Source organism: Amblyomma americanum, chromosome 8 (genome assembly GCF_052857255.1).
Source record: "Amblyomma americanum isolate KBUSLIRL-KWMA chromosome 8, ASM5285725v1, whole genome shotgun sequence".
In the NCBI taxonomy this organism is placed as follows: Eukaryota; Metazoa; Arthropoda; class Arachnida; order Ixodida; family Ixodidae; genus Amblyomma; species Amblyomma americanum.
The window spans coordinates 12,117,994-12,143,301 of record NC_135504.1 but is presented as its reverse complement, the minus strand read 5'-3'; the positions used below and the strand labels follow the sequence as shown (position 1 = coordinate 12,143,301).

Here is a 25,308-nt window from a genome sequence, read left to right as displayed (position 1 = left end):
AGCCTAGATTGTGATTTGAAACAAATCTCATGAGAAGGAAACCATTGCGCCGGCCGTCTCGTTTGTAATTTCGCTGGTGCGGAAACATATAAACATCCACAGCGTTGTAAGTAGAACACCACGTAGTTTGCCGATAACACGCAGCACTTGTATTTTGTTGATTTATAGCTGCAACAAGTAGCGCATGTTCGTCGAGAAATAAACGCGTGATTTCGAGGGTGGCATATAATCTGGCAAGAAAAACGCCAATTGTACACACGCAGTACTTAGGACAGAACAAGGAAGAGCGTACTTACATCCCTTCAATGCTGTATCTTTTGACATAATTTTTGACACAAACATCAAGCCACATGGTGTTTGCGCAGCTTCACGCGATTGAATTCCAGGGTGAATCTACATTACTATGACTTGCATGCAAAAACTGCCTGATTGCAGTACTTTGTGACGCTAAACGAAACACTTAAATTGGAACAGAATTCTGTAAAAATGACAGAAACAATTCCAGCGTCGAAAAGCCAGTGAATATTTTATGCTTATTTGCCTCTCTACGGTGAGCAACCTGTAACGCTTAGCAGATGGACTAGATGGCACTGAAATGTCTTGTTGGGGTAAGTAATCAAAACAAACCAGTGGTTGGTCGGTATGACTACTTGTTACACATAACAGGCGGCGCGTGCCGCTTAGAGTTTTCGGAAACACATTCGAGAACTTCTAAATACATGAAACCAAAGCTGATCGACTGAATGGCTTTCCAGGCCGAACTGTACGAAAGCGGGTTTGATGGTGCAGCGCACGTCATGAATTTCGCGGAAAGTTCGAAATATTAATTACACGGCTTCTAGACTACGATAAACAAGACATAGAATGATTAATTTTCTGCTGCTTTACACTTTATATGCATTGCACCCTACGCCTTGCCGCATTGGCTGGCATAGTATGGATATATTTTTATGCTACCTGACTTTATCGCAGTCTTATAAACAAAAATAAAGCATCTATAGGCGCAAATGACTGCGAACCAGTGCTACTTTATGCTGTAGCTGAAATTCCCTAAATAGACACAGAAATCCCTATTTCTGGTCCTTTTTTCCCGCAGCTGAATGGGAAGTCAAGCAATTTGGGAAAAAATGATAAAAATTACGGTTCTTAAGTTCTCTTTAATGCCCATAAACATCCCCTTTTTGCCAAATTTTACAACTAAAAAATTCCCTAAAAGGAGAACATTTCCCGAATAGAACATCACTGCTGCGAACAAACAGCAATGCCACGTTCCCTATAGAAATTCAAAATTCAGTCCTTTCGTCCATTGCCTTCTCCTGCACTATGAATTCTCCCGAATTCTATATTTCGTGAAGACGTATTCGCTGCCGCAGTTAAGCCAGTGGGTATACGACGCGGAGTTTTAATTAAAGCTTACAAAGCTTAATGCGGAGCAGCCTGACTAATCCAGGCCGGCTAAAGTTGGGCTCGAAAGAAGGGAGTACGAACTTTTTGTCGGACACTTCGCCGCTCTCCCCATCTTCCTGAGTTCCGTCGTGGTCGTTCTCTTCGTCCGAGTCGGGGCGGCCGTGGTCAAAGCTGCGCCACTCCGCTGTGCTCTGGCCCCTCTGGAGCATCGGCGGCCGCTTGCACCTAACACGCGGTGCCACCCACACGGAACGACGACACCATGCACGGAAAGAAAACAAAAAAGAAACAGAAGAAAAAAGGAAAATGAACAAAAGGCAAACAGCCAAAGGAAAAAAACTTAAGTTCGTTGCAACTCGATAACAAAAAACAACGCAAGAATCCCAAATTAAGAACACAAAGTACTCATAATAACCACAGAAACAATACTTCACATGGACATACGCGGCTGCGTTTTTATGGTGGAAAAACGCTAAGGCGCCCGTGTGCTGTCCGATGTCAGTGCACGTTAAAAATCCCCAGGTGGTCGAAATTATACCGGAGCCCTCCACTACGGCGCCTCTCTATTCTTCCTTTCTTCTTTCACTCCCTCCTTTATCCCTTCCCTTACGGCGCGGTTCAGGTGTCCAACGATATACGAGACAGATACTGCGTCATTTCCTTTCCCCCAAAACCAATTATTATTCACAGGGACATATAACTCTGTTACGTGTTGGCAATGCGACAGCGTTAGAAGACGGTAATGCTTTTACCATAACTGACGCCACTTCCGGTCTCATGACGTCACTTCCCATCTAATGACGCCATTCCGTCCAGGCAACGCGAATGCTCCGGTCTGGTGTCGCTACTCCCTTCCAGCCAATGGGCGAATTTTATGAGTCACGAGGCACTTTGGCCTCACGCAGCTGGGAATGCATTTACAAATAACGTTGCTATCATATGTTTGATGTGATTAAGCTTCTTGGGACGATTTTCTTATTTTTACTATTCATTGTGACGGCCACTTAATATATGTGCCATTAAGTAACGAAGGTATGGAATGCTAAAGGAAAACCTTCCCGCAGTGTATGCACAGGGACTTCGCTTTGCAGGTTAAACAATAAAAGTCGCCATTGACCGCCTCCCCACAGTGCGACAACGTGACTCATCGCCATAACCCCTGCCCCCCTACACCACGTCTCTCGCATCACAGCTTTCGTTCTTTTGACCTCCTGCCCCCCTCCACGCATACTAAAAGACGCCAGCTACTGCCCCGGTCACCCCTGAAGGAGGCGCTGTGCCGGCTCCAAAACGTTGGGTTTCAAATTAGTGTTTTTGGTTGGAGATTTGTAGAGTTTACTATATGTCTTCAAACCCAACCAGACAGGCAAATCTTTCCAAAAGTTTAGTTTTCAATGTTAGCTAAAGAAACGTTGCTTTTTTATAATCAATAAATTTTAACTGACGTGCCGCGGGTTGTAGCGTCGCCTCCGTTTCGGCACGCTCATGACGGTGCTGGTGTTGGGGCGCGTACCTTACGTCATTCCAATACGAAGGCGCTTTGTCCGCGCTCCATCCATCTGTGACGTCAAATATATCCTGCGCTAATTTGGGGGCATATTACTTGATGATCCAGCTTAACAGGCTACCAGCAGACTCGAGCCGATCAGAATAACTGCAATGAGCTCTCAACTCTTCTTCAGCCATCTTTTTAATTATGCGGCAAGTTCCGCAACAAATAGATTTTCAGTATAATTACAAGTTCACTAATAAATACCCAGTCAGTCGTCTCGACGTTCCTTGAAGAATTACGCACTTGGTTTGCGGATGCGCGCTGATTACGTAGCATTAAAACTGCGCCTCCATTAGAAAGCCTAGCAGGGCTATTGTTAAGCCAAAGCGGGCAAATTGATTAAGAGCACGAAAACAGCCGTTAAAGGCGGAAAAATTTCTCGCAACGTTCTACCATGTAATGTACGCGAACAGGAAATAAAACGCTGGTTCTGGCTGCAGATCACTGAAAGCAATGCCATCATTATCATCATCAGCCCAACTACGCCCACTGAAGGAGAAAGGCCTCCCCCATACGTCCCCAATCATCCCTGCCAAAGCAATGTACACTTGCAAAAAAATATGTTCTACTAGATCAAGCAAACGAGCCGGTAAGAAGTGTGTGCCATCAGGGAAATTTATTCCAGGTCGCACGCCAACTAGAGGTGAGCATTGATTGCTTTCTAAAGCACTGCCTGAGAAGGGAGTCAATGCACACTTTTTATGTTAAAGGATTGTAGCTGATGTGTTCAACTGCCGTGCAAAAAGCGTTTCAGAAATAATGCTTGTGCAGGTAGTAAAACTACAGTTCAATTCGCAGATGATCGCGGGCTCCTCAAGGTGCTTGCATGCAAATACGATCCACACTGTAACCCCAAATTTCCTCTATTTGCCCCCCAAAATCTCTATTTTTGGCCATTTTTTCCTGCGGCAGTTTGAAAAAAAAAACCAATTTTAAAAAAAGCGGGAAAATTTTGATTCTGAAAATTATCTGACAAACCCTGAAGATTCCCTTTTAACCAGATTTCAGTCCTAAAATTTCCAGAATAGAACATCATTCCCTTCGTGCAATTAGATCGGCCGCCTTCATTCCACAGCTTGTTGGGAAACAAACATGTAAAGAAACCAGAACAGCAGCTCGGGCTTGTTGGTGATCCATCTCGAAGTAAAAGCTCAAAAAACACAGACAGGACACATAGAAAAAAAAAAACACACAACGAGCGCTGGCTTTCAAGAAGCTTATTTCCAGGCGTACATTGCTTTATATCCCGATTGCGAACCGCACGTGACACAGACACGTGACTTCTGCCACACGTATAAGCACTTCCACGAGAATCATCGTACATCCGACAGCTCCAGTTCTTTTTTTTTGTAAAAAGTACACATGGTCTGCTGACACAATCATCTCTAAGCTTTGCTATATCGGCTACCTCAATTATCTCGCCAACTAGCTGCTTGCCGTGCTTATCAATCACTTTACATCGTGCATACTCAGCTAAGCAAGTTTTGGATGGGCAGTCTCACATGTATTCCAATATGCCTGCGTGCTTGATGGACGTTGATTTTGTGTTCTTTTAGTCTTTCGTTGGTGCATCTGCCGGTCTGGCCTATGCACTCTTTTCCACATTTCAATGGAAGGGAATAAACCTCGCCTCCAGCGCGTACGACAAAGCGAGTCTGGTGATTTACTGTGCATCCACGCCAGTTTTTCTGGCTCTTCGGCGTTGGCGCGCGGGCAAAAGAGGCCATGCACCCTGTGACAACCACGGTCGCAGATGTGTGAAGATTTTAAAGTCAGAATGGTGCCGGCAGGCCAGCTGGTATAGAGCCTGCTTACGCGTCCGCCTCATCACCAACTCTCGGCAGTTGGGGGACACTTCGTGCGCCGTCGACAGATACACCGAAGCCCTGTGGAGCGTCATCTCGCCTAAGCTGCGCGCCAACGTCACAGTGATAAGAAGAGAAACGGTTAAATAGGCGCCTGGAAATAACATCTACACCAGAGGGCTCGATTCGCTGCCTCACTCAGTCCTGGAAGTACTAAGCCATGGCCCGAAGTACGCTGTGGAGCCGAGGGATACTACACCGGTACTCCTGGCCATGGCGCGACAAGTGGCGCGGACGGCTACGGAGCAGGAAAGTGCCAGGTGCGTCACAGACGGAGTGGACGTGGTCGCACGCTGCAAGTTGCGCAACAGAGGCCTCCCTGTCGGACGTGCGGTGAAGTACTTGAAACGACATTCACTCTCTTTGCTCACCTCGGACAAATAGAGGGGATTCGCTGTGAGGCCAAAAGGTATCCGCCATGCTAAGGCGCTAGACGCCATAAGTTCTGTTTTTAACAAGCACCAGATTCCTGTTTTTAAGGGAAGCAAAGTCAACTGCTAAGAAGCTATGTGGTATAACCTGAAGCTTGACCGCCTAGTGCATGCTATCGAACATAGCAAAAAATCATCCCTTGATACGTTGTTCACATGTAGTAAAGACGCATAAACCTGAATGGCCCCTGAGGATCATAGTATCTGAGAAAGGTACGTGGAAAAAAAACAGTCGCCCTGCTCTTACAAGAAAAACTAAAACTACTAATCAGTGACGAACCTTCCTTGCTGAAATCCTCGGACGATGTGATTTTGTTTTTAAGTGACAATTCTAGCGGTGACTGTTCGGCATGTTCGGTAGATGCTAAAGATTTGCATTATTCGATCCTACAGGACGAGATGCTGGTTTGCGTTGAAAATTGTATTGATACTTACGGAGCAATCACATTCCAAAACGCCTGCGGGAAGTCGACAGGTGGGTTTTTGGAACTTCTTTCCGTGTACCTTAGGTCCACTTATGTGGTCTGGGAAGAGAATGTGTACCTTCAGCAACGCGACTTGTGCATAGGGTCATTCATTGCACCAACCCTTAGTGACTTATACCTTGCACAAAAAGATAGGTCTCTTCTCAACACCTTCACGGGAAGCATCGTGCGGAAGGTGTTCAGGTATGTCGACGACTAAGTGCTTTGTGATGGAAGCGGCACGAACACCCTTGACGTGACCTTAGAGGCTGTAGCCTGCTTTAGTCATGCTCTCCAGCCGTTAACTGTAACACACGAAATTCCTGTGCAAAGGTCGATGAGATTCGTTGATCTGTGACTCCATTTCACTAAGGGAATGGTGTGCTGGGTAATGAACCCAGGGCCGGCAAGGCGCCACTGCCTTTCCCATCGGCGCACTCCAATCTGGTGAAAAGGGCAACTGCAAACCTGTGTTTGTCAAACGCGCTCAAGAAGTCGTGCATTCGCACGATGGAAGCGTGCTTTCGTCGCCAGGTTGAAGGCCTTCTGGGGGGGCTGGGTACCCCTCACACCTACTTGTGTCCGTCGTGGAACGGTTAACGAAGAAGCTTAAACTGCGTGTCAACGACAGGAAGCCCATAGATAAACGAAGGATTGTGGCCCTTCCTTACATCCGTAACATCTGCCACCGCCTCAAAAAGACTGGGCGAAGAGGTGGAGTTAATGTTGTGCTCACAGCCCTGTAAAAACTAAAAAGCCTTCGCCGACGCCTCAACGCCGAAGAGCCAGAAAAACTGCGCGGGTGAACAATAAATCACCAGACTCGCTTTGTCGAGTGCGCGGAAGGCGTTGTCTATTCCCTTCCATTGAAATGCGGAAAAGAGTGCATGGGCAAGACCGGCAGGTGCACCAACAAAAGACTAAAATAACACAGAATTAACGTCGATCAAGCACGCAGGCATATTGGAATACGCGTGAGAGACTGCCCATCCAAAACTTGCTTGGCTGAGTATGCGCGATGTAAAGTGATTGAAAAGCACGCTCCGCGAGATAATTGAGGCAGCCTAGATAGCAAAGCTTGGAGATGATTGTGTCAGCAGACCATGTGTACTTTTGACAAAAAAAAGTACTTGAGCTGTCGGGTGCACGATGATTCTCGTTGAAGTGTTGATACGTGCGGCAGAAGTCACGTGCCTGTGTCACGTGCGGTTGGCATTCGGGGCATAAAGCAACGTACGCCTCGAAATAAACTTGTTGAAAATCAACTCGTTGCGTGTTCTTGTTCGATGTGTCCCGTCTGTGTATTTTGCGCTGTTACTTCGACATGTAAAAAAAGTAAGAAAAAAGAAAAATAAAGGAACAAGGAAGGAAATAAAAGAAAAGGAAGAACAAAATAAAGGAAAAGGGAAAAGAAGGAAGGAAGGAAGGCAGGAAGGAAGGAAGGAAGGAAGGAAGGAAGGAAGGAAGGAAGGAAGGAATGAATGAATGAATGAATGAAAGGAAGGAAGGAAGGAAGGAAGGAAGGAAGGAAGGAAGGAAGAAGGAAACAAAGACAAAGGAAGATAGAAAGCAAGAGAAAAAGGAAGGAAAAGAAAGGAACAAAGAAAGAATAAAGAGGAGGGAAGGAAGGAAAAATGAAGAAAGAAATGAAGAAACGATGAAAGAAAGTAAGAAAGAGTAAGTGCTGCCAACACACAGCTGTGTCGCCATTTACATCTTCCCCACGGCCGTGTTCTACAACACCGCATTTCTTCTCATCCATGTAACGCACAAACATGGATCGCACAGCCCAGAGTTTCGTCGTGCATGCACACATATCCACTACCAGCCGGCTGAAGTCACGACTCGGTCTCCTCACACCTGCGCAGGCCCAGCTCCAGCAGCGCTCGAAGCCACCATCGTTTACGCGTCGATGACCTAATCATCTCACTGCGCTCGAGTTCAATGGAGAGGCGCCAGTTACAGCTAGCGAATCCCCCTCCTTATTCTCCGGCAATCTCCTCTACGAGAGCAAAAAAAAAAAAGACACACAGCAGGCGTGAATACTTGTAGGACTTTATAGATTTGCGTTAGGACGACGTCTATTAGAGCCACTTTTACCGCCAGCATACCGTACGCATCGACAGCCTTAGGGGAAGAGTGTTCGCCGAATAAGCACTTGCCGCTCGCTGAAGGGTTTAGCTGGAAGGTTCATCTGTACGCATCGGTGACGTCCAAAGTGATCCGGGCGAGGATCGTCCCAACAGATGAGCGTTCGCAGTTAATAACGCGTGGCTACAGTTGAGCAACGCGTCTCAACACTGCTCATTGATTTCAGTGCAGTGCTCATTAGGGCTCGTGGCGAAAGTTCATCGGCGTCTGAGTCCTTATGGGTGGACATTTCCTGCAGCTGCGAGCAATTTGATGGGACACTTCGAACGTAGGAACCACATTTGCTTTTGACTTTTGCGTGAGACTACGAAAGGCATTCAGGGAAGGTGACCCCAGGGCTAAACGACCGCCAAAAGAAAGCACACTAGTCGCGCATATTGGAGGCGCAGTCGGTTGTTGCGCGAAACTAAGGGGTTCCTTGTCATAGTGCTTGGTACTGTAGAGATCTTGAGACCAAGGTTGACACACGTTCGCAGACACTTGGGAGCGTGTTTCGAAGTATTTATCGATATAGTTTTAGAGGGACCACGAACTACTGTTTTGTACACACCTCCGCGTTCTTATTACAGCGAACGCTCTTTTACGGCGCACTTTCCGGCGGATCTAGAGCGCAGACCCCGAACATTTGGTCACGTGACATCATGGATTCACGGTTCCGTTACCGGTCATGTGATGGTCACGTATTGGCACGTCACCAGCACCAGGCACATGGCCATGCGCCCGTTGTATCATGGTAGACCAGGTTGATCTAGATAGAGCGCGGACTACACCCCTTCGTTTACGTGACGTCATGGATTCACGGTCCCTTCATTGGCCACGTGATGGTCACGTATTGGCACGTTACCAGCACCAGACACGTGGCCGTGCGCCCGTTGCGACCGTTATGATAGATCAGGTTGACACATAGTATGTTGATCGTGGGCGTAAACAAAAAACAAAAACATTTTGCAGTAAAGGCAGGAAATTTTGTTTCTCGTACTGAAATCCAGCTTTCTTGGGGAAAAATTTTGTATATTGTAATATTGTAAGGCAACGTAATCGAAATATTGAAGCTAGTGGTGCATACTTCCGATGCGTAGCAAAATATTTTAAAATTTTTCTATCGCTCGCATCGGGAAGCTAAGTCTGCCACGGCAAACTAATGGGGACCGTTTTTGAGGATTGCAGAAAAGTAAACCAAAAAAAATTCGAGCCTGCTGATGCAATATTTGTGGATATTATATTTATTTTTGTAGCGAAATCTCACAATATACGAAAAACGTGCGTTCATAAACTCTTTCCCAATGAAAAAATGCTTTTGTCCAGAATTGCTCGGTATGTACGGGCGCGATTACAACACGTAGGGTCTAAAATGTGGACTTAAGCTATAAATTAATAATATTCAAAAGAAGCACCGAACCAAAGCAAGGCCTGTTGGTCATACTGATCCACAAATGTGAGTTACATTAGCCTAGAGCTGAGATTTAGAATACTGAGATCCAAGTGAAGCAGGCACCACACTTGACTCATTGGCAGCGGTGCTACGTGAATCATTATACACCCACGCTGTCAAGAGTGGGAAGCAGGGCACGAAAGGGCACATGTGGTGGGATTAACCCCGATTCCCACCAAATGAGAGGCGAAATTACGTCAAAGGCGCCCTGGGAAGCTGAATTGGAGTCAGACAGCAGTGGGCGAAGAACGCTCCTTTAGGGTCTGGTTACAAATGCCACGACTAGCATGAAACCTTCTCCGAAGAGATTCTAAAGCGGGCATTGTTGATAATCCCAGTGCAGGCCCCGGCTCGGCTAAAGGTTATCCGGTTCGGTCGGAAATTAGCAACCACCGGTGGCGGTTATTGGGGCATGCGCAAAGCGGTCTTGTCTATCACATATAGCTACAAGTTATGCCGACGTAGGGAGAAAGACGGCTCTCACTTTCAGCCCCGAACTTCACCCACGTCACCAGCGTCTTTCCTTGACACCAGTAAAGTTATAACAACAACGACAATGCAACGGAATCATTTATTAGCCAGCGGCGAACGATTAGTCCCTGAACATGGGTGAAGAGCGTTTTCTTTTGTAAGCAGTTTTCCTCCGAATGCATGATCGCCTTAATGCATTCGGAAGTTTATTGTACAAGTAAAAATAAAATTGGTTTGTGACTAGTGACTGAGTGATCACTTTCATGTTGGCCGATTTCATTCGTGCGCCTAATCAATAATCAACTGTGTTCTAAATGTACAGCCGACAGAAAAGTTATCGGGTTGCGTGTCCTCAGGAACATACTTCTTGTACTGCTGCCTCGAGACGCGTTCTCCAACTATTATCACCCTATATACGCCGTATTCAAAGTGGATTGCGTTTGCCGTGAGCGCCGCCTGGCCAAAACTGTGTCCTCTGTATACAACACTAATCCGAAGTTCCTTAATTCTAACAGTCGCGCAACACTCAGGTAAACTTGGTCATGACTTGCAGCCATTTTATGCACGCCAGCAGATGTGGGCGCCACCTGTGATCTATGAAGCCAATTATTGGTGACGCCATTACTTTCTGTCTAGTATGCCCATGTCTTCAGAAGGCTTGCGGAGTTCATCTTGATGCCATGGCGGCGCGACAGTCAGCTAGCCTCGAGCTTTTTTTATTTATTTATTTTTATTCATGAAATACTGCGGACACTAAGTCCAAGCAGGGTGGGCGTACAAGTGAAATAAGGAAGAAATAACACTGGAAAATAGACAGAAATAGCACTAATTGGTTAGACCTCATGGGGCAATGGTTGGTTTATTTGATTCCAATCTATTATAGTTCGTGGGAAAAATGAAAACTTGTAGGTGTCTGTTTTGGCGAATATAGGGGTTAAGTATAATGAGGGGTCCATACCAAATTTGTTCTCTAATAAAAGCGCAAGAAACTCTAACCTGAACTGTTTTCTTCGCAGTTCAAGCCGTTCAATTTGGTTAATTTCCATCAATGTGGTGGGGGAGTCAGTCTTTGCATATTTATTAAAGATGAATCTAACAGCCTTTCTCTGTATTCGTTCCAAATTGGCTATGTTAGATTTAGTGCCTAGTTTAGGCACTAAATTTAGTGCCTAGTTTAGGTACAAGGTATATCCAGGGCGTTTGGCAAGAATGTTGTTTAATTGCTTCATTTCCGAAACTAAGTTCTAACCCAGGCATTTCTAATGGCAGTTTCTAAATGTTCACGAACAATGGCCCCACCACTTTCCCCTGCTGTGAGTTTTTGAGCCGCCAATGAAATGGAAGTACTATGGGGTTTTTACAACCCGTTCTAACGAAAAGCCTCCGATAATCTATCGCCTGCTCCCCAAAACCTATCGTCTGTCACGCATGACCTGTCATCTGCTACGCGAAACGGTGTCGCAACGCTCGAACAAACAAGTCAAATTATCTTAACCGAACGTGAAATCTGACACCCCCCCCCCCCCCTTTCCCGCGCTGTTGTTTTCCTCATGTATTCCCACATCGTGACGTCATCAGGGGCCTGTTGCGCCAAATACTGCATGTTTCAAAGCAGCGACGCGATAACTGATCCCCTGGGGTAGAGTAAGGGCGAGGGCGATCAATAAGCCGTTAATGGAGTCTGGGGTTGGCTCTCGCGCGTCACGCAGGCGATGAAGCGGTTGACCGATGAGGTCACGTAGAGCGCATGTAGGCTTGCCCTGTTTGTGCTACACACACGCACACGCACAAGCACACACACGCACACACGCACACACACACACACACACACACACACACACACACACACACACACACACACACACACACACACACACACACACACACACACACACACACACACACACACGCGCGCGCGCGCGCGCGCGCACGCACGCACGCACGCACGCAGGCACCACACACGCACCGCACGCACGCACGCACGCATGCACAAAACAAGCAGCCTTTGAAGCCAACGGACATGTTATTTATTTATAGAAGCGTTCATTACAGAGGGAAATTAATTGCATAACGATTTAGACAGGACTCTAAACCTAAACCATTAGGCAATTTACTCCCCGCCTTTAATCAACACCCCCATAAAAACTACAAAGTCATTATCAAAACTGTGAATTTATGCGTTGGCTGGTTGAGTTAACCAGCCTCCTTAATGCGACTGATGGTTGAGATGGCTAAACGTACATCATCGTCATCATCGTCATCAGCAGCAGCAACTCAATTATGCCCACTGCCCTCTTCCCCTGGTCTGCAATTAAACTCGTCCTGCGCCATTTGCAACCACCCTATAACCGCACACCTTGATCTCATCTACTTGCATGATTTTTTTTTTATCGCGGCCTGCTATCTTTGCCTTCCGTAGAAATGAACACATTTCTAACCCAAAGCCATCATCGGCTAACTGCTCTCCGCATCGCACGCTCATCACATGTTCACTTTTGTAAATTTCCTCTACAATGTCGTCAACTCGAGCTTCTTTCCTTATTCGCATTGCTATTTTTGTGTAAATTATGTGCCATACTTAGAATGAACATGGCTATTTGTGGCTGCCGCGCTTCGCGATTCGCTGCCGCCGACAGCCGGCGAGAGTCGACGGCAAAGGCGCATGCGCACTAAGCACGGCCGGCTGTTTTTTTCCGCGCATGCGCATGGGGCAGCACATTCTCGCTGGCCCTCAGGGACCATGGTTTTCTGCGTTCACTTTAAGTATGACCCATACTGTACGTCTTTGAAGTTGCTTGTATATAATTTCCCTTTGAAAAGGCCGGTGCGTTGTCTTTAATATATTTTTAACCTTACCGCTAGCCTTCATGTTCCAGCCCCATAGCCTACTACTGGCAGGACGCCACTGTTATACACTTTTCTTTCGAAAGATATTGATAAGCTGCTGTTTGTAACTTGTGAGTGCCTAACAAATCCTTTCTATCCCATTCTTGTTCTGCAAATATTTTCTTGTGGTCCGAATGTGAGGACACTATTCTTCGTCTAGTTCGATACCCTCCCTTAGTACTCCCAGCACGTGGCGAAACAGCTCCTACATTTCCAGAGTTTTTGAACATTAATTAAGCTTTCCTCATATCAAGGTTTAAGCTATACGGATGTACTTTGCGTATATTTTGATTCGACATTTAGTAAAAAGAAGAACTAAGGACCTCGGCTATTAGGCACCTATTCTGCGTCTGTGGTAGCGGTCCTCGAACGTAGCATCGTATTTCAGGGCCAACACTGATTAAAAAACCACATCGATATTGTTCGCTTCGCGGAGTGTAGAGGCGATGTGAGCGCGGAGGCGACGTATTCAGCTTAAGTCTACCTACTGGGAGAAAAAAAGAGGAAGGAAAGAAAAAAGCTTTCGTGCGTACTACTTTGAAATACAATATCGCCTACGCTCATTTATGCAGATGGACTGAGCGCAACTCCCTCAACCGCTGCTACCATGTAGAGATTGATTACATGGTCGCAGACAATAGACATTCCAACAACCCTTGCTTAACACGATAGAAACACGAACTAACTGAAAAACAAAAATCGCGGTACACTGAAATTACCTGGACGCACTGTATTGAAGCTTTCCAGACAGGACACGTGATACCTGGGCTTTTAGTCGTTCACCTGCTGCCACAATAGCGAGGAATGATGTACGTAGCAAAACTTCGTCTCGTTCTAGTTATGGAGAGCAGGAAAGAATTGAAGTTGCTTATGTATCGTGTTCCCACGAATTGCTCGCAATCCTTTCTTTGTCGCTTATCTCGGACACGAACAGTGAACCGCCTTTTCTGCGACTGAATAAACGTTGCCCATATATTAAATCAGGACCGTGAAAAGTAACCCTTAATTCTCTGCAACTAGATATGCCTTCATTGTTTTCTGAGTGCACTTCGGATTGGCAAGCCACCGCTGTCGCAACTGGTTACCTGATATCCTACTCAGTCAGTTGCCTTGTATGCTGCGTATTAGGCATATTTTGATGGCAATGGAGGCAAACCTAACCTATTCGAGAGCATTACAATGCATTCGCTTTGTGGACTCGCGGGGTGCAGACAAGTGTCCGCCTCTGGCATTGGTGACAACCTGCTCCCTGCCTTTAAGGGTAATGTGAGAGTGAGGGGGACACCGAATGACACAAGACAAATGCCCATTCAAGCTTCCTTCAGCAGTGTGCCTTCTCCGTCACTAAAGCGCAGAAATTCTGGAGAACTGTTTTTTATTTGCCGAGGAAAATTATCGACGGCAATTTCTAACGTCTGGGGCATCCCATTGACTTTCTGGGGCCGTCGGAACTTGCCAGCGTGTGATCAAGAACGATTTTAAACTTTAAAGCGCTTAATACGAGTAGGCCATCGCTATCACAATGTTAGCACAGCGTCTAACAGTGGCCGGCAGCTTTCTCACTAATACAAGTAATAAAAAATTAGGTAAACGTTTAACCCGGCTAAACCTCTGTATCCAAAGCGAAAGCCGACCTTTCAGACGCAGACAGTTCACGAGGCGTCTCGCCTGGATCGTCCATGACGACTGCTGCCGTTAAACTGTGGAGAGGTGTTGCAATCCGTTGGCACCGGCTCAGAGGCAGCGGAGGCTATCTAGACAGAGCGAGCGCACGGCTCCGGCATAGCAGTGGTTAAGTGAAGTCATAGTTGTCACGTGACTAGGCAGAGGCAAGCGCTCAGTATACATATTGGAACACTTAGGCAGAGGCGAGCGCTCAGTATACATATTGGAACACTATAATGTCCACCGGAGTTACTGTATAGACTCCATACGTGATATAAAGATTCGGATTTATCTCCTATGCGCCGCTGGCACCTCGGTTGTCCAAACGAGACAAGATCGTTCCAAATCATCTACGTATTCCAAAGAAGCCAACACCTCCGTGCCGTTATGCTACCGTTTGGTGCCACAGTACCGTTTAGAACTCGACTGCTAATGCAAGCATTTGGTACACCTGCTGTTCAAAGTGCATTCTAGTCTTTCATTTTATCCGAGTGTCCATGTTCAACGATAAGGTTGTTTTGGTATCAATAACACGCAGTTATATTAAAAGAATTATCTGAATGTTGAAAAGAATGCGCTTGGTACTTGTGGCGTTTAGAACAGATGGCACCACCCTTCCACGTGGCTAGTTTTTTGTTAACTCGCTAAGTCAGGTCTTGGCGCAGCCGGTGCATTACCAAAAAGCTGTTTCACTCACAGCGACAGTATTTTGTTTTTTAGAATAAAGCTAGTTCGGCAGCCATTAATAAGCGGACTGAGCGTGAACCTGCTCTAAACATTCCACTATGCGTGCCTCCTGCATGCAAGAGCAACGGCTTTTCCTCATAACTTGGATGCTTGAGAAAGCACCATGGTGGGCCTAAGCACCACTCCGGCTCCCGCAGGGAGCTTGTACAGTGACTCTATTGTCGAGAAAGGAGCAATAGAAAAGTACATTACTGGTGCCGTAAAATTTAATTGGAGAGACATGGGAGAGGCCTTCGCCCTGCAGTGGGAGTAGTCAGGCTGATGATGATGATTACGAAATTAAGATGACCGCTTAAATTTACTGGGTAGGGTGGCGTTAGTCAGTCGCCCCGACTTAAAAGAGGTACCAATGTTGTCCGTTCAAAATTCGTACATTTTAACGTCCAAGAAATCTGAGCTTGTAAGACACATGGTCACTGTCTAGCGTCAATATACCTAATAGTACCTTCCTTCCTTCCTTCCTTCCTTCCTTCCTTCCTTCCTTCCTTCCTTCCTTCCTTCCTTCCTTCCTTCCTTCCTTCCTTCCTTCCTTCCTTCCTTCTTTTCCTTCTTTCTCTCTTTTCCTTCTTTCTTTCTTCCTTTCTGTCTTTCTTTCCTTCTTCCTTTCCTTCCTTCTTTCTTTCTTACCTTCTTTTTTTATTTCGTTCTTTCTTTCTTTCTTTCCGTCATTGTTAATAACTTGGTGGCCGACAAGAGAGAAGAGAAAAAAGCTACGACGCAAAAATAATAAAATGTATAAGAGCAAGCATGCTCCCCAAGTATCGCCTCTATCGACGGCTTCATTTTCTTGCTTTAATCTCCCGCCGTAGCCATAATAAAATAAGCGAAAATTTGACGTTATGCTTTAGCCACAGGCGCATGACTTCCGAACAATTCCCTCTTCCTCACCCTTTTATTCTGTTTCTCTTTTCCATTTGATGTCGTCAGCTTCTGCACCTGCACCAGCGTTCATAACCTTGTTGCCACAAAGCGTCGTTGTAGGTCACGTGGGTGCATTAAAGTCATCAGCGCAGCACAGCGTATCAGGCAGTTTGCAGGAGAATCAATGTGTAAATAATGCGAATAAATATGTGCAGCGGAAATCTTCCAGATACAAAGTGGTCAGTAATGCGATTTTCGTTCAGCTTCCACATCGACCTCTTGTGCTCACCAAGCAGCCTTCCGAGCTTCGGAGATTAAGCCTTTTTAGTTGTCCTTGTATGCACTGTGCTTGAAGGGCTTCGTGGTTCAAGGCACGACATATTCGATGTCATCCACAGCGAAACAAGCTTCAAAAGCCAGGCCATCTTCAACGACTGCGTTTCATCAGCTCGTAGAGCCGTGAACCCCATACAAGACTACAAGACTCACGTGCCTGCTGATCGTGGCGCACCAGCAAACTCAAGATCAATTTCATAATTCGATAACAGGTGACGCGACAATCTGGAAATTTTTAAACTATATCCTAGTAAGCGCGCATTTGTTTCTAGAAATGGCGGCACCGGGGAGGAGGTTGCGCAATTGACATGATTCGTGAAATACCCTGGTCCGGGTGAAAACAGAAGACGACGGGAGGCGAGGGCGAGGGAGATTAGCAAACAACCCGCAGCAACTTTTCCCCTGCGAGCGGGTGGAGAGATGAGAGAGGGTGCAAAATGGCGGTCCCAGGTGGGCCAAGGTTAATTGGATCGATGAGGTCGACAAGCCCGGCCCCGGTCCGCCGCCGGGCTGCGGATCGGTGCTGCCACCTGCAGCACGCGCGACAGAGTTAACCAACCGTTTAGCCGCCGCCGCCTTTTCCCTCCGCAGCCGACCACGGCATGGCGCGAGCGTCGTATAGCAGACGACATGCAGAGACTAGTGCAAATGACGCCCAGCGGTGGCGTTAGCGTCGTGGGAGTAAGGCGTAATAGTTCATTGTGTGTGGAACAGTTTTCCCTGAGGGCGATGGTAGCGAAAGGTAAAGTAGAGGCAGTTCCCCAAATTGGAAATTCAGTGTTCTGATCTGTGAACCTATTTGCCTGCTTTCGGGAAAAGCGCCTGCAAAACCGAAGTTTTGGGGAACAAGAGTGCGAATCAGAGAATGACACCCATACAGAGGGGGAGGCGCGTTGTGTCAGTGTTTGCTTAGTTCCAGCGAACTCACGTGCGTACTTAAGCGGATGTCTGCAAGATGTTGGTATCGCTAGCTGCAAAACAGCAACGTTTTGCACACGCAACTGTTGCATTTTTGCGTCTACTCAAGACTACCACCCAACTGCAGTATTGGTGAGGTAGGGGCTTACTGCGCCGGAGTTGTGCAAAGCGAAACGATGTGAAGGAGCACACCCTTCCAATCTCTTTTCGATGGTGCGGATTGACAAGTTCCAGATTCGTACTTCAACGTTATTTCTGGAATTTTTAACAATGCTCTAAGGCTATACCATGCTGTACAGCTCGGCTATTTCAAACGGCTGAAAAGCATTTTAGCGGAAATGAAAGGACAGACAACAAGGAAAACTACAGACATCACCGCTGCTGTACTGTACCTTGTCGGGGTCCATAGATGAGGTGCTGGAGAACGAATCAATTCAATTCAAGGATTTTATTTATGTTTCTTTCAAAACACAAAACAGTTGCTGGACCCATAGCCATTGGCTAGTAAAGGGTCCAGTGAAGAAATACGATACAAATACTAACACAGCAGAGGAGGAATGTAATCAACAAATACAAAATTTATTCTTGACGCACACATCATAGCCAATGCAATAATATTGGGTCACAATATGATTTAGAAATTACAATAGGTTTCAAAAAGGTATTTCTTTAGAACAGTTCTGAAGTTATTGGCTTGCTTGATGTGTACTGGCAAGGAATTCCAGGTCAAGGTCCCGTTAAATTCTATGAGCCTTTTCCCGTGCACATTATGAGATGGGGGCAGGTTAAAGTTATGATAAGTTGCAGCTCTTGTATTTCGTAATGGGAGTTTAAACAAATTTATGGGGAGAGGATCATTAGTCTTTAATATACTATGTATAGTTTGTGCAATTTCTTAATTCGTACAATGCATTGAATGGCAGCACATGGACAAAATTATACAAAGATCTACTGGACTGACCATTCTGGACTCGCTCCTCGAGCACGGAAGGCCCTCCACAAGTACACCGCGGACAACCCAGCCTCATTATTCTAGAGTTGCGGAGTCCTGATCATTCGCTGAGCTCCTTTCTTTCGAGTATTTCCATCCTTCTGATTTTTCTTCGCTAGTCAGAGAGCCCCTAACTTCGTGTCTATACTTTTCTTTTATCAATAGGTCCGCGTCCGGGGGTCACCGGCTGTTCTAGCGAACGTCAGAGGGCATTCCAGCGCCAGAACATTTGTTCTGCTGACTCTGAAAGCTCTTTCAGCGGCAAGTGGACTTTCCAAGACGGCCTCTGCCATCGGGCATGCTGCCGCTGACCTAGCTGGCCTCTTCAACGTTTCTATACATGCTAGTTTCCACTATTCAAATAAGAGAGAAAACAAAAAAGGTAGTGAGCGCACTTGAAGCTGCTTCCTTTATGGATAAATAACTTTTTGTTGTAGTACTTCTTGCTCGCTTCAACCTGCCGGCAAACGACAGCCCCTTGTATTCCGGCAGTGGATTAGTGGTTCCGGCGCCAGTTTTCCTTCTTGGTAATGATATTATACACACTGCGGGAACAGACGACAGCGACGGTGGATTTGAGGATGGTAAATGTCAAACGACAAGGTGCATCGAAATTAGCTAAAGGGAAAAGAAGCGCTATGGCTGTTAATCCACTGCAGAAACGTCGGGAAATACACATTTCCTATTTCGCTGGGCTACTGTTTCGCAGGGATTCAGCAAACAATGATGCGACTTTTCTCGAAACCGATCTCCAGGAAATCCTTTGGTAATTTTCTAAGCAGCCTAGTGCAAAACATTCACTTTCGTTAAGCTCGTTAAAAAAGTGATTAACGCGCTACTAAAAGAGTTTATTCAGCATAGAAAGGAGGGCATCGCGGCGCAGCTGCAATGCCTTCTCAGCATTCGCATTTTCGATTCATATTCAATTTCAATTCAATTCAATTCAATTTATTTTCCCATGTAGGCATGGTGAGGGAAGAAAGCCAGAAATTTTGGCTTGACATTCCCCTCGGTCCCAGCCATTCTGGACAAAAGCATTTTTGAGCGGGAAACCGTTTATGAATGCAATTTGTTTAAGATAATGTAAGATTTGGCTGTAACAATCAATATATCCGCCGGTCACCCGACGGCAGTATTGTATTTTTATTTTCTATTCACGTTTTTGCTATCGTCAAAAGCGTTCCTCGTTGATTTTATATGCCAGTCCTAACCGCTCGATGCGATCGATGAAACACTTTAAAGAAAGATTTTTCTGCATATCAGAATAACGGACCATCACCTTTAATATTTCCATAACACTGTCTTACAATTTTCCAATTTTCAAAATTTTTGCCCCGAGAAAGCTAGACTCGGAAGTGCCCATTTCCCATCTTTGTCGCATGTGGATCAAGGGCCATTTAAGAAACTCGCATAGACGGTGGCGCCTCTTCCCCGTCCAGGTAGTTTCGAGAACCTTTCTGCGTTAGAAAAAAGGTAAACGAAACCAATAACAGTGCGCATTGGCTAAACCAGGCGGCGCCCCTGAACTTTGCAGCAGACGAGCAACAAACACAAGAAATAACGCGGGCAGCGAGCCAAATAGCGAGAAAGGTTGACTCGTTCAGTTGTTAAGCTGTAGCGGGAGCCAAAGCTCTCGGAGGCTGTCTACCGGTCGATGCCCCCTCTCCCGGCGAGCGGAGACACTGCGTGACGCAACCTACGACATTGGCGGGGCAGTGTTTCTTCGCGCCACGCAATGCTATTTGTTTTCGCAATGTTTGGCGCCTGCGTTGTACGTTCCCACACGCTCTCCCCAGGTGGGAGGCACAGACGGCACGGTGCACGTGCCTCTAGTGTCGGGAACCAATTGAAAGAAAGGGACAACGCCCTCCGTTGTTGAAAACTGCCCGAAGAAGGGAACTTTGTTTCCCAATAAAAGCGCTCTTCGAGGCTGCTCTGTTCGACCTTATGAGGCACTGGATGAATCGCTGGGCCATCGGATAAAGCACATTGTTTCCGCGCATTTACCGGCTTTATATTGCGAAAGCGGCAATCGCACTGCTTGTCTCTCGCTTCCTTTGTGTAAATAGGGAGCTGCGTGCTTCGTTAGCGCAGAGCCATTGGCGACGAAATCGATGCAATCAAGCGGCCGTTTGTGTTAGCGAAATGTTCGACTGTATTGCGTTACTGCACTTTTCCTGGTTAATTATTGCGCCACTGTACCGTTCACAGCTGCCACTTGTGGCTTCACGCCTGACAGTAGTTCATAAACCAATCGAGAAACAGGTTGATCGGAAGATGACGGCCCTGAATTATGTGCTTTGAGGAACATCTAACGCCCTCTCTCGGTGGCCACGTGCTCCACACATTATTGCGAATTAAACAGACAGATGGACTTCGGAACAGCGGAAAGTATTTCGAAACTATAGCCGCTAACAAATCGCAATGTGAAATTCTCTGAATTATAATGAACTTAAAAGTTCAGTGACGGATCCACATCGTATCAACAGGCCTATATCGAAGTCCAAAAACAGCTCGAAATAACATGCACAAAAACCACGAAGGGGGCAGGTTGGGCCGTTTGCCCGCTTGCGTGTCTTTCTTCGTGTTCTTTCACTCTGCTTTTAGACGTCAGTGCTCTAAACTGCGCACACTACACTTATGCTGTCACCTCTTTCGTTTCATTTCTCCATTCTGCCTGCTATCCTTTATTTCCGCTGCCCCAGCTCAGGTGCTTCAGTATCGATGGCAGATGCCGGGGCTAGCAAAAATCTTTTCCTTCCTTTTTACTATTATTTTTAATAAAACCACTACCACCACCACACTTATGCTGGGACGTATGCAGACTGTGTAACAGCATGTTATCGCGAACATTCACTGTTAACCATTTCACTACACCACATGTCACTAAAAAAAAGATTCATATCTGCGCGTTGTATGCTACACGATCCTCGTATGGCCGATGAAATCAGACTGAAATAAATGTATGTGCCTCCCTGAAAGCGCTTCCGAAAATGTTTAATGATGCATGGGAACGGTGCATATGAAACGTGATGTTCATCTACCGTTTCAGCATTCTTCTCTGTATTATCATTCACACATGAACAAACCAAACAAGGAGAAGGCCAGAGCCAAAACGGTTCTGTAAGCGGCGGCCAGCTTTTGGTACTGGCGAGAAAAAAAAACAAAAACAGAAGAGCATACGGATAGGTGTATGAGTCCGGAAAAGTACACACGAGCGTGTCTATCGCCATCGCGTCGGCGACTATTTAAATCTCGGGGATCGATAGACGCTTAGACATGGATTTTGACACGCGCGATGGTCTTGCTACATCGACCCATCGTGCCCAGAGGTTATTCGGCGTTGTATGCTTCGCATCCGTCTTTTCTTTCGACGAGCCCCCGCGGCTCAGTTTGCGTGGGACCCTTGTTGCGATGTTCCCCTGGTGCATTCTACGATTGCAGCACATGGCCATTCGCGAGCAAGGTAAAAAGAAATGTATTATTCACAGCGGCTGCGCGCGTTCCCAGCGGCATCGTGTAGTCAACGCTTGGCTCCTTTTTTGATTAACAGAGTTTTGTAGGCAGAAATAATTGTGTATGTTTGCGTTCAAGAGCAGCTGGGAGCCTTGCGTTCATTCTTTCGGTTACTGGCAGATTGACTGAGCGAGTTGAATAAGAGACTCGCACATTGTACGGACTGACTGACCGATTGACCGAATGGGTGACTAGACTGACAAGTGGACTAAGTGAATGGCCGACCAACCGATTAATTTCCTGAAGGACTAACTGACTGACTGGATGACTGACTGAAGGGGAAACTGACTTCCTGCCTGAAGTACTGATTGGATGATTGGACTGACAAACTGAACTAACTGAATGACCGGCTAACCAACGACCCGACTGATTAAATGCCTGACGGACTAACTGAGTTCACTGACTCACCTGTCTTCTTACTACCTCGAGGACCAACTGACCGACCACCTGATTGACCACTTGAAGGATTAACTGACTAGACTGGCAGACTGAGCAAACTTACTGACTTGCTGGCCGACCGTCTGACTCGCTGGCTGACTCAGTACTTGCCTAAACGACAAACCGCCTGGATGACTCGCTGCCTGAAGGACAAATTGACTGGCTGATTTAAAAATTGAATGTGTGATTGGAGTGACACACTGTGCTTAATGGACGACTGACTTGCGGATGAACCGACTAACTGCCTCACAGACCTGACTGGCTGGCTCAGTGACTGACCGACTAACTGCATCAAGGACTGACAGGCTGATTTATCGATGCATCAGCGGACTTCACACCAAATGACTTTAAATGAGTCGCTGAAAGCACGCTTGCGAAGCTTAAATGGCAAGAAGAAATTCCAGAAAAGCTTTAAGCGTCGGTCATCAAAGCCCGCACATATGGCGGCCTTCCATGACTCCATAAAACATCTGCACGTGACAGATCAGATATTTTAAGAACTTGAACGAGTGTCTTAGGCGCAATAAAAAAAATTGAGAGAGCATTTTTCCTCAATTCTATAAACGTGCGAAAGCAGAACTGCATGAACGTTGGCCTTTCTTTTAAACGGTAGGGTTTAAACGTAGTTAAACCTAGTTAAACGTAGTTAAACTAGTTAAATGCAGTTGAACGTAGTTACAGCGAAAGCACATGAGGCAACACCGCCTCAAAGGCAACCGCATGAAAAGACACGGCACGAGCTGCGCGCGTCCATGGGCGCCGCGCGGTTGCTCGCGTGATTCCGGCGCCGATGGCTCTCGCGCGTCGGGAGCGGGTACTGCAGAGCGCGCCGGCGAAGCACGCCGGCGACGCGACGACCCACAAACATAGCACGATCTCGCTCGGGGTTTGTGTTGTCCCACGAACAGAATCCAGCCAGAAACAGATTCGAAGTTGAGAAACAAATAAACCGGCATCCGTAATATCAGCTTTCATTAATTGGGGTTTATGGGGTTTATGCGGGTTTAACGCCCTGAAGCGACTCAGGCTATGAGGGACGCCGTAGTCAAGGACTCCGGAAATTTCGATCGGCTGGGGTTCTTTAACGTGTACTGACATCGCACAGTACACGGGCCTCTAGAATTTCGCCTCCATCGAAATTCGACCGCCGCGGCCGGGATCGAACCTCCGTCTTCCGGGCGAGCCGCCGGGCGCCATAACCCCTAAGCCACCTTGCCAGCCAAATTCAACTTTCATTATTTAATCACTCAATGAACGAATGCAATCCAATCTGCGCAGAAGACGGCGCTCTTCTTTTTTTAGTGTTACTGATTTCGACACACATTCATCGGCTCGAAACATACAGCCTGCTTACAGAACAGGAAGACTGGCAATAAAACACAACTGCCACCACCAGAACCATAGGTCTACCATCACTCATACAAAGAAAGGAAGTGAGAAGGGAAAAAAAGGGATAAAAAGTTGGAAGCGCTAAGCACGCATAAAATTAATTTCGTTGAGTGGCCCGATACCTCGCGGGCATCTTCGCTGAAGTGATTCCATTCGTTTACTTTTTTCTGGGATTCTATGTTTTTTTTCGCCTATCCAGCTCATTTTGTTACCGGCTGGCCTCTCCTAATTATCGGCAGCCCAGGTTAACAGAGCGAGAGAACCGTGTCAAAAATACGGACAAACATTCTGTCGTTTTATCAGCAACGACTATTTTTTCTGTTGTGTTGTAGTATTTTTTTCTGCGGCACTGTAGTTTTTTTTTCTGTAGTACTCTTCTGTATTCTGCAGTACTTTTAACTAGTAACTACGCAAAATTCTGTCGTTACTACAAAAAGTTCCTCTCACTTCAAGTTCACGGGCGAAAATATTCCAGAAAATCTGTTGTAGCGACAGAAACTTGCCGGTGTGTTTTTCGACTGGGAAGGGATGGAGCTAAACGCTAACTAAATCTTGTTTTTAATTATCTCCCCTTGTGTCCCGCGTGTTCTGCACAGTGTATGTTACCAAAACGAACGCGCATCGCCGTCATTACGAATGTAAATTTATCAAGAACGAATGCGTAATTGTTTCCGCCCACACTTTCCACAGCAAAGGACGCACTCTAGGTGACCATCAAAGGGCGCACTCGCCCTTTACGCGGGCGGCGCTGTATCCATGCAGCGCCACCGTTTGCAAATTATTAAGGAATGTCTCGTGTCAGGCACGCTTCACAAAGGATCCGAATTGAAATTGGCTGCGCCGCTTGTATAGCTCACATCAAAGGACCACTCGACTCGCTTGGTACAGGAATATACTAAAGCGGCGGGGTAATAGGAATCCTGCAACGTTAATAGGGCACTGAAATCAGTGTACTTGTAGAATGTCTTAAATAATAATAATTAATAATAATTGGTTTTTGAGGAAAGGAAATGGCGCCGTATCTGTCTCATATATCGTTGGACACCTGAACCGCGCCGTAAGGGAAGGGACACGGGAGGGAGTAAAAGAAGAAAGGAAGAAGAGGTGCCGTAGTGGAGGGCTCCGGAATAATTTCGACCACCTGGGGATCTTTAACGTGCACTGACATCGCACAGCACACGGGCGCCTTAGCGTTTTTCCTCCATGGCGCCTTAGCGTTTTTATGGCGGAAAAACGCTAAGGCGCCCGTGTGCTGTGCGATGTCAGTGCACGTTAAAGATCCCCAGGTGGTCGAAATTATTCCGGAGCCCTCCACTACGGCACCTCATTCTTCCCTTCTTTCTCTCCCTCCCTTGTACCTTCCCTTACGGCGCGGTTCAGGTGTCCAACGATATATGAGACAGATACTGCATCATTTCCTTTCCCCCAAAACCAATTATTATTATTAACAAAGTATGACATAATATACGCGACTCAGATACACTAGCTATAGGTTCGTTTTATCCTGCATGTGGAGAAATTTCCCTCGAATTTCTCTCGCAAAACAAGTTTTCGTCTAACCCTGAATTAAGTTTTGTTATAGGCCATTAAAAATACAAGGTAAATTAGGTATAGACACTGGCAATTTCTTCTCAACAGACAGTGGCGCATTAGAAGAATGGGCACAAATTTGTTTTTATTTCTTGCATGGTCGGTCGCTATAGAGGCTTACTGCGCGGAGATCACGTGGTTCCCATGAACCGACGACGCCATCACGTGACCATGTCACATAACCTAGTTACGAGAATA

The 25,308-nt window shown here is 46.4% G+C and overlaps 1 protein-coding gene across 9 annotated transcripts in view; it reads right to left on the bottom strand.

Moving 5' to 3' along the window:
• The window catches only part of LOC144100920 (BAI1-associated protein 3-like), a 334,037-nt gene that overhangs the window by 222,383 nt on the left and 86,346 nt on the right, over window positions 1–25,308 (bottom strand). For 5 of the 9 annotated variants that reach the window (XM_077633833.1, XM_077633835.1, XM_077633838.1 and 2 more), the window contains exon 2: window positions 1,489–1,632. The exons of the other annotated variants lie outside the window; for them this stretch is intronic. In XM_077633833.1, the coding sequence (XP_077489959.1) occupies window positions 1,489–1,632 (144 nt within the window). The remainder of the gene's footprint in view (window positions 1–1,488; window positions 1,633–25,308) is intronic. 9 annotated transcript variants of the gene reach the window in all.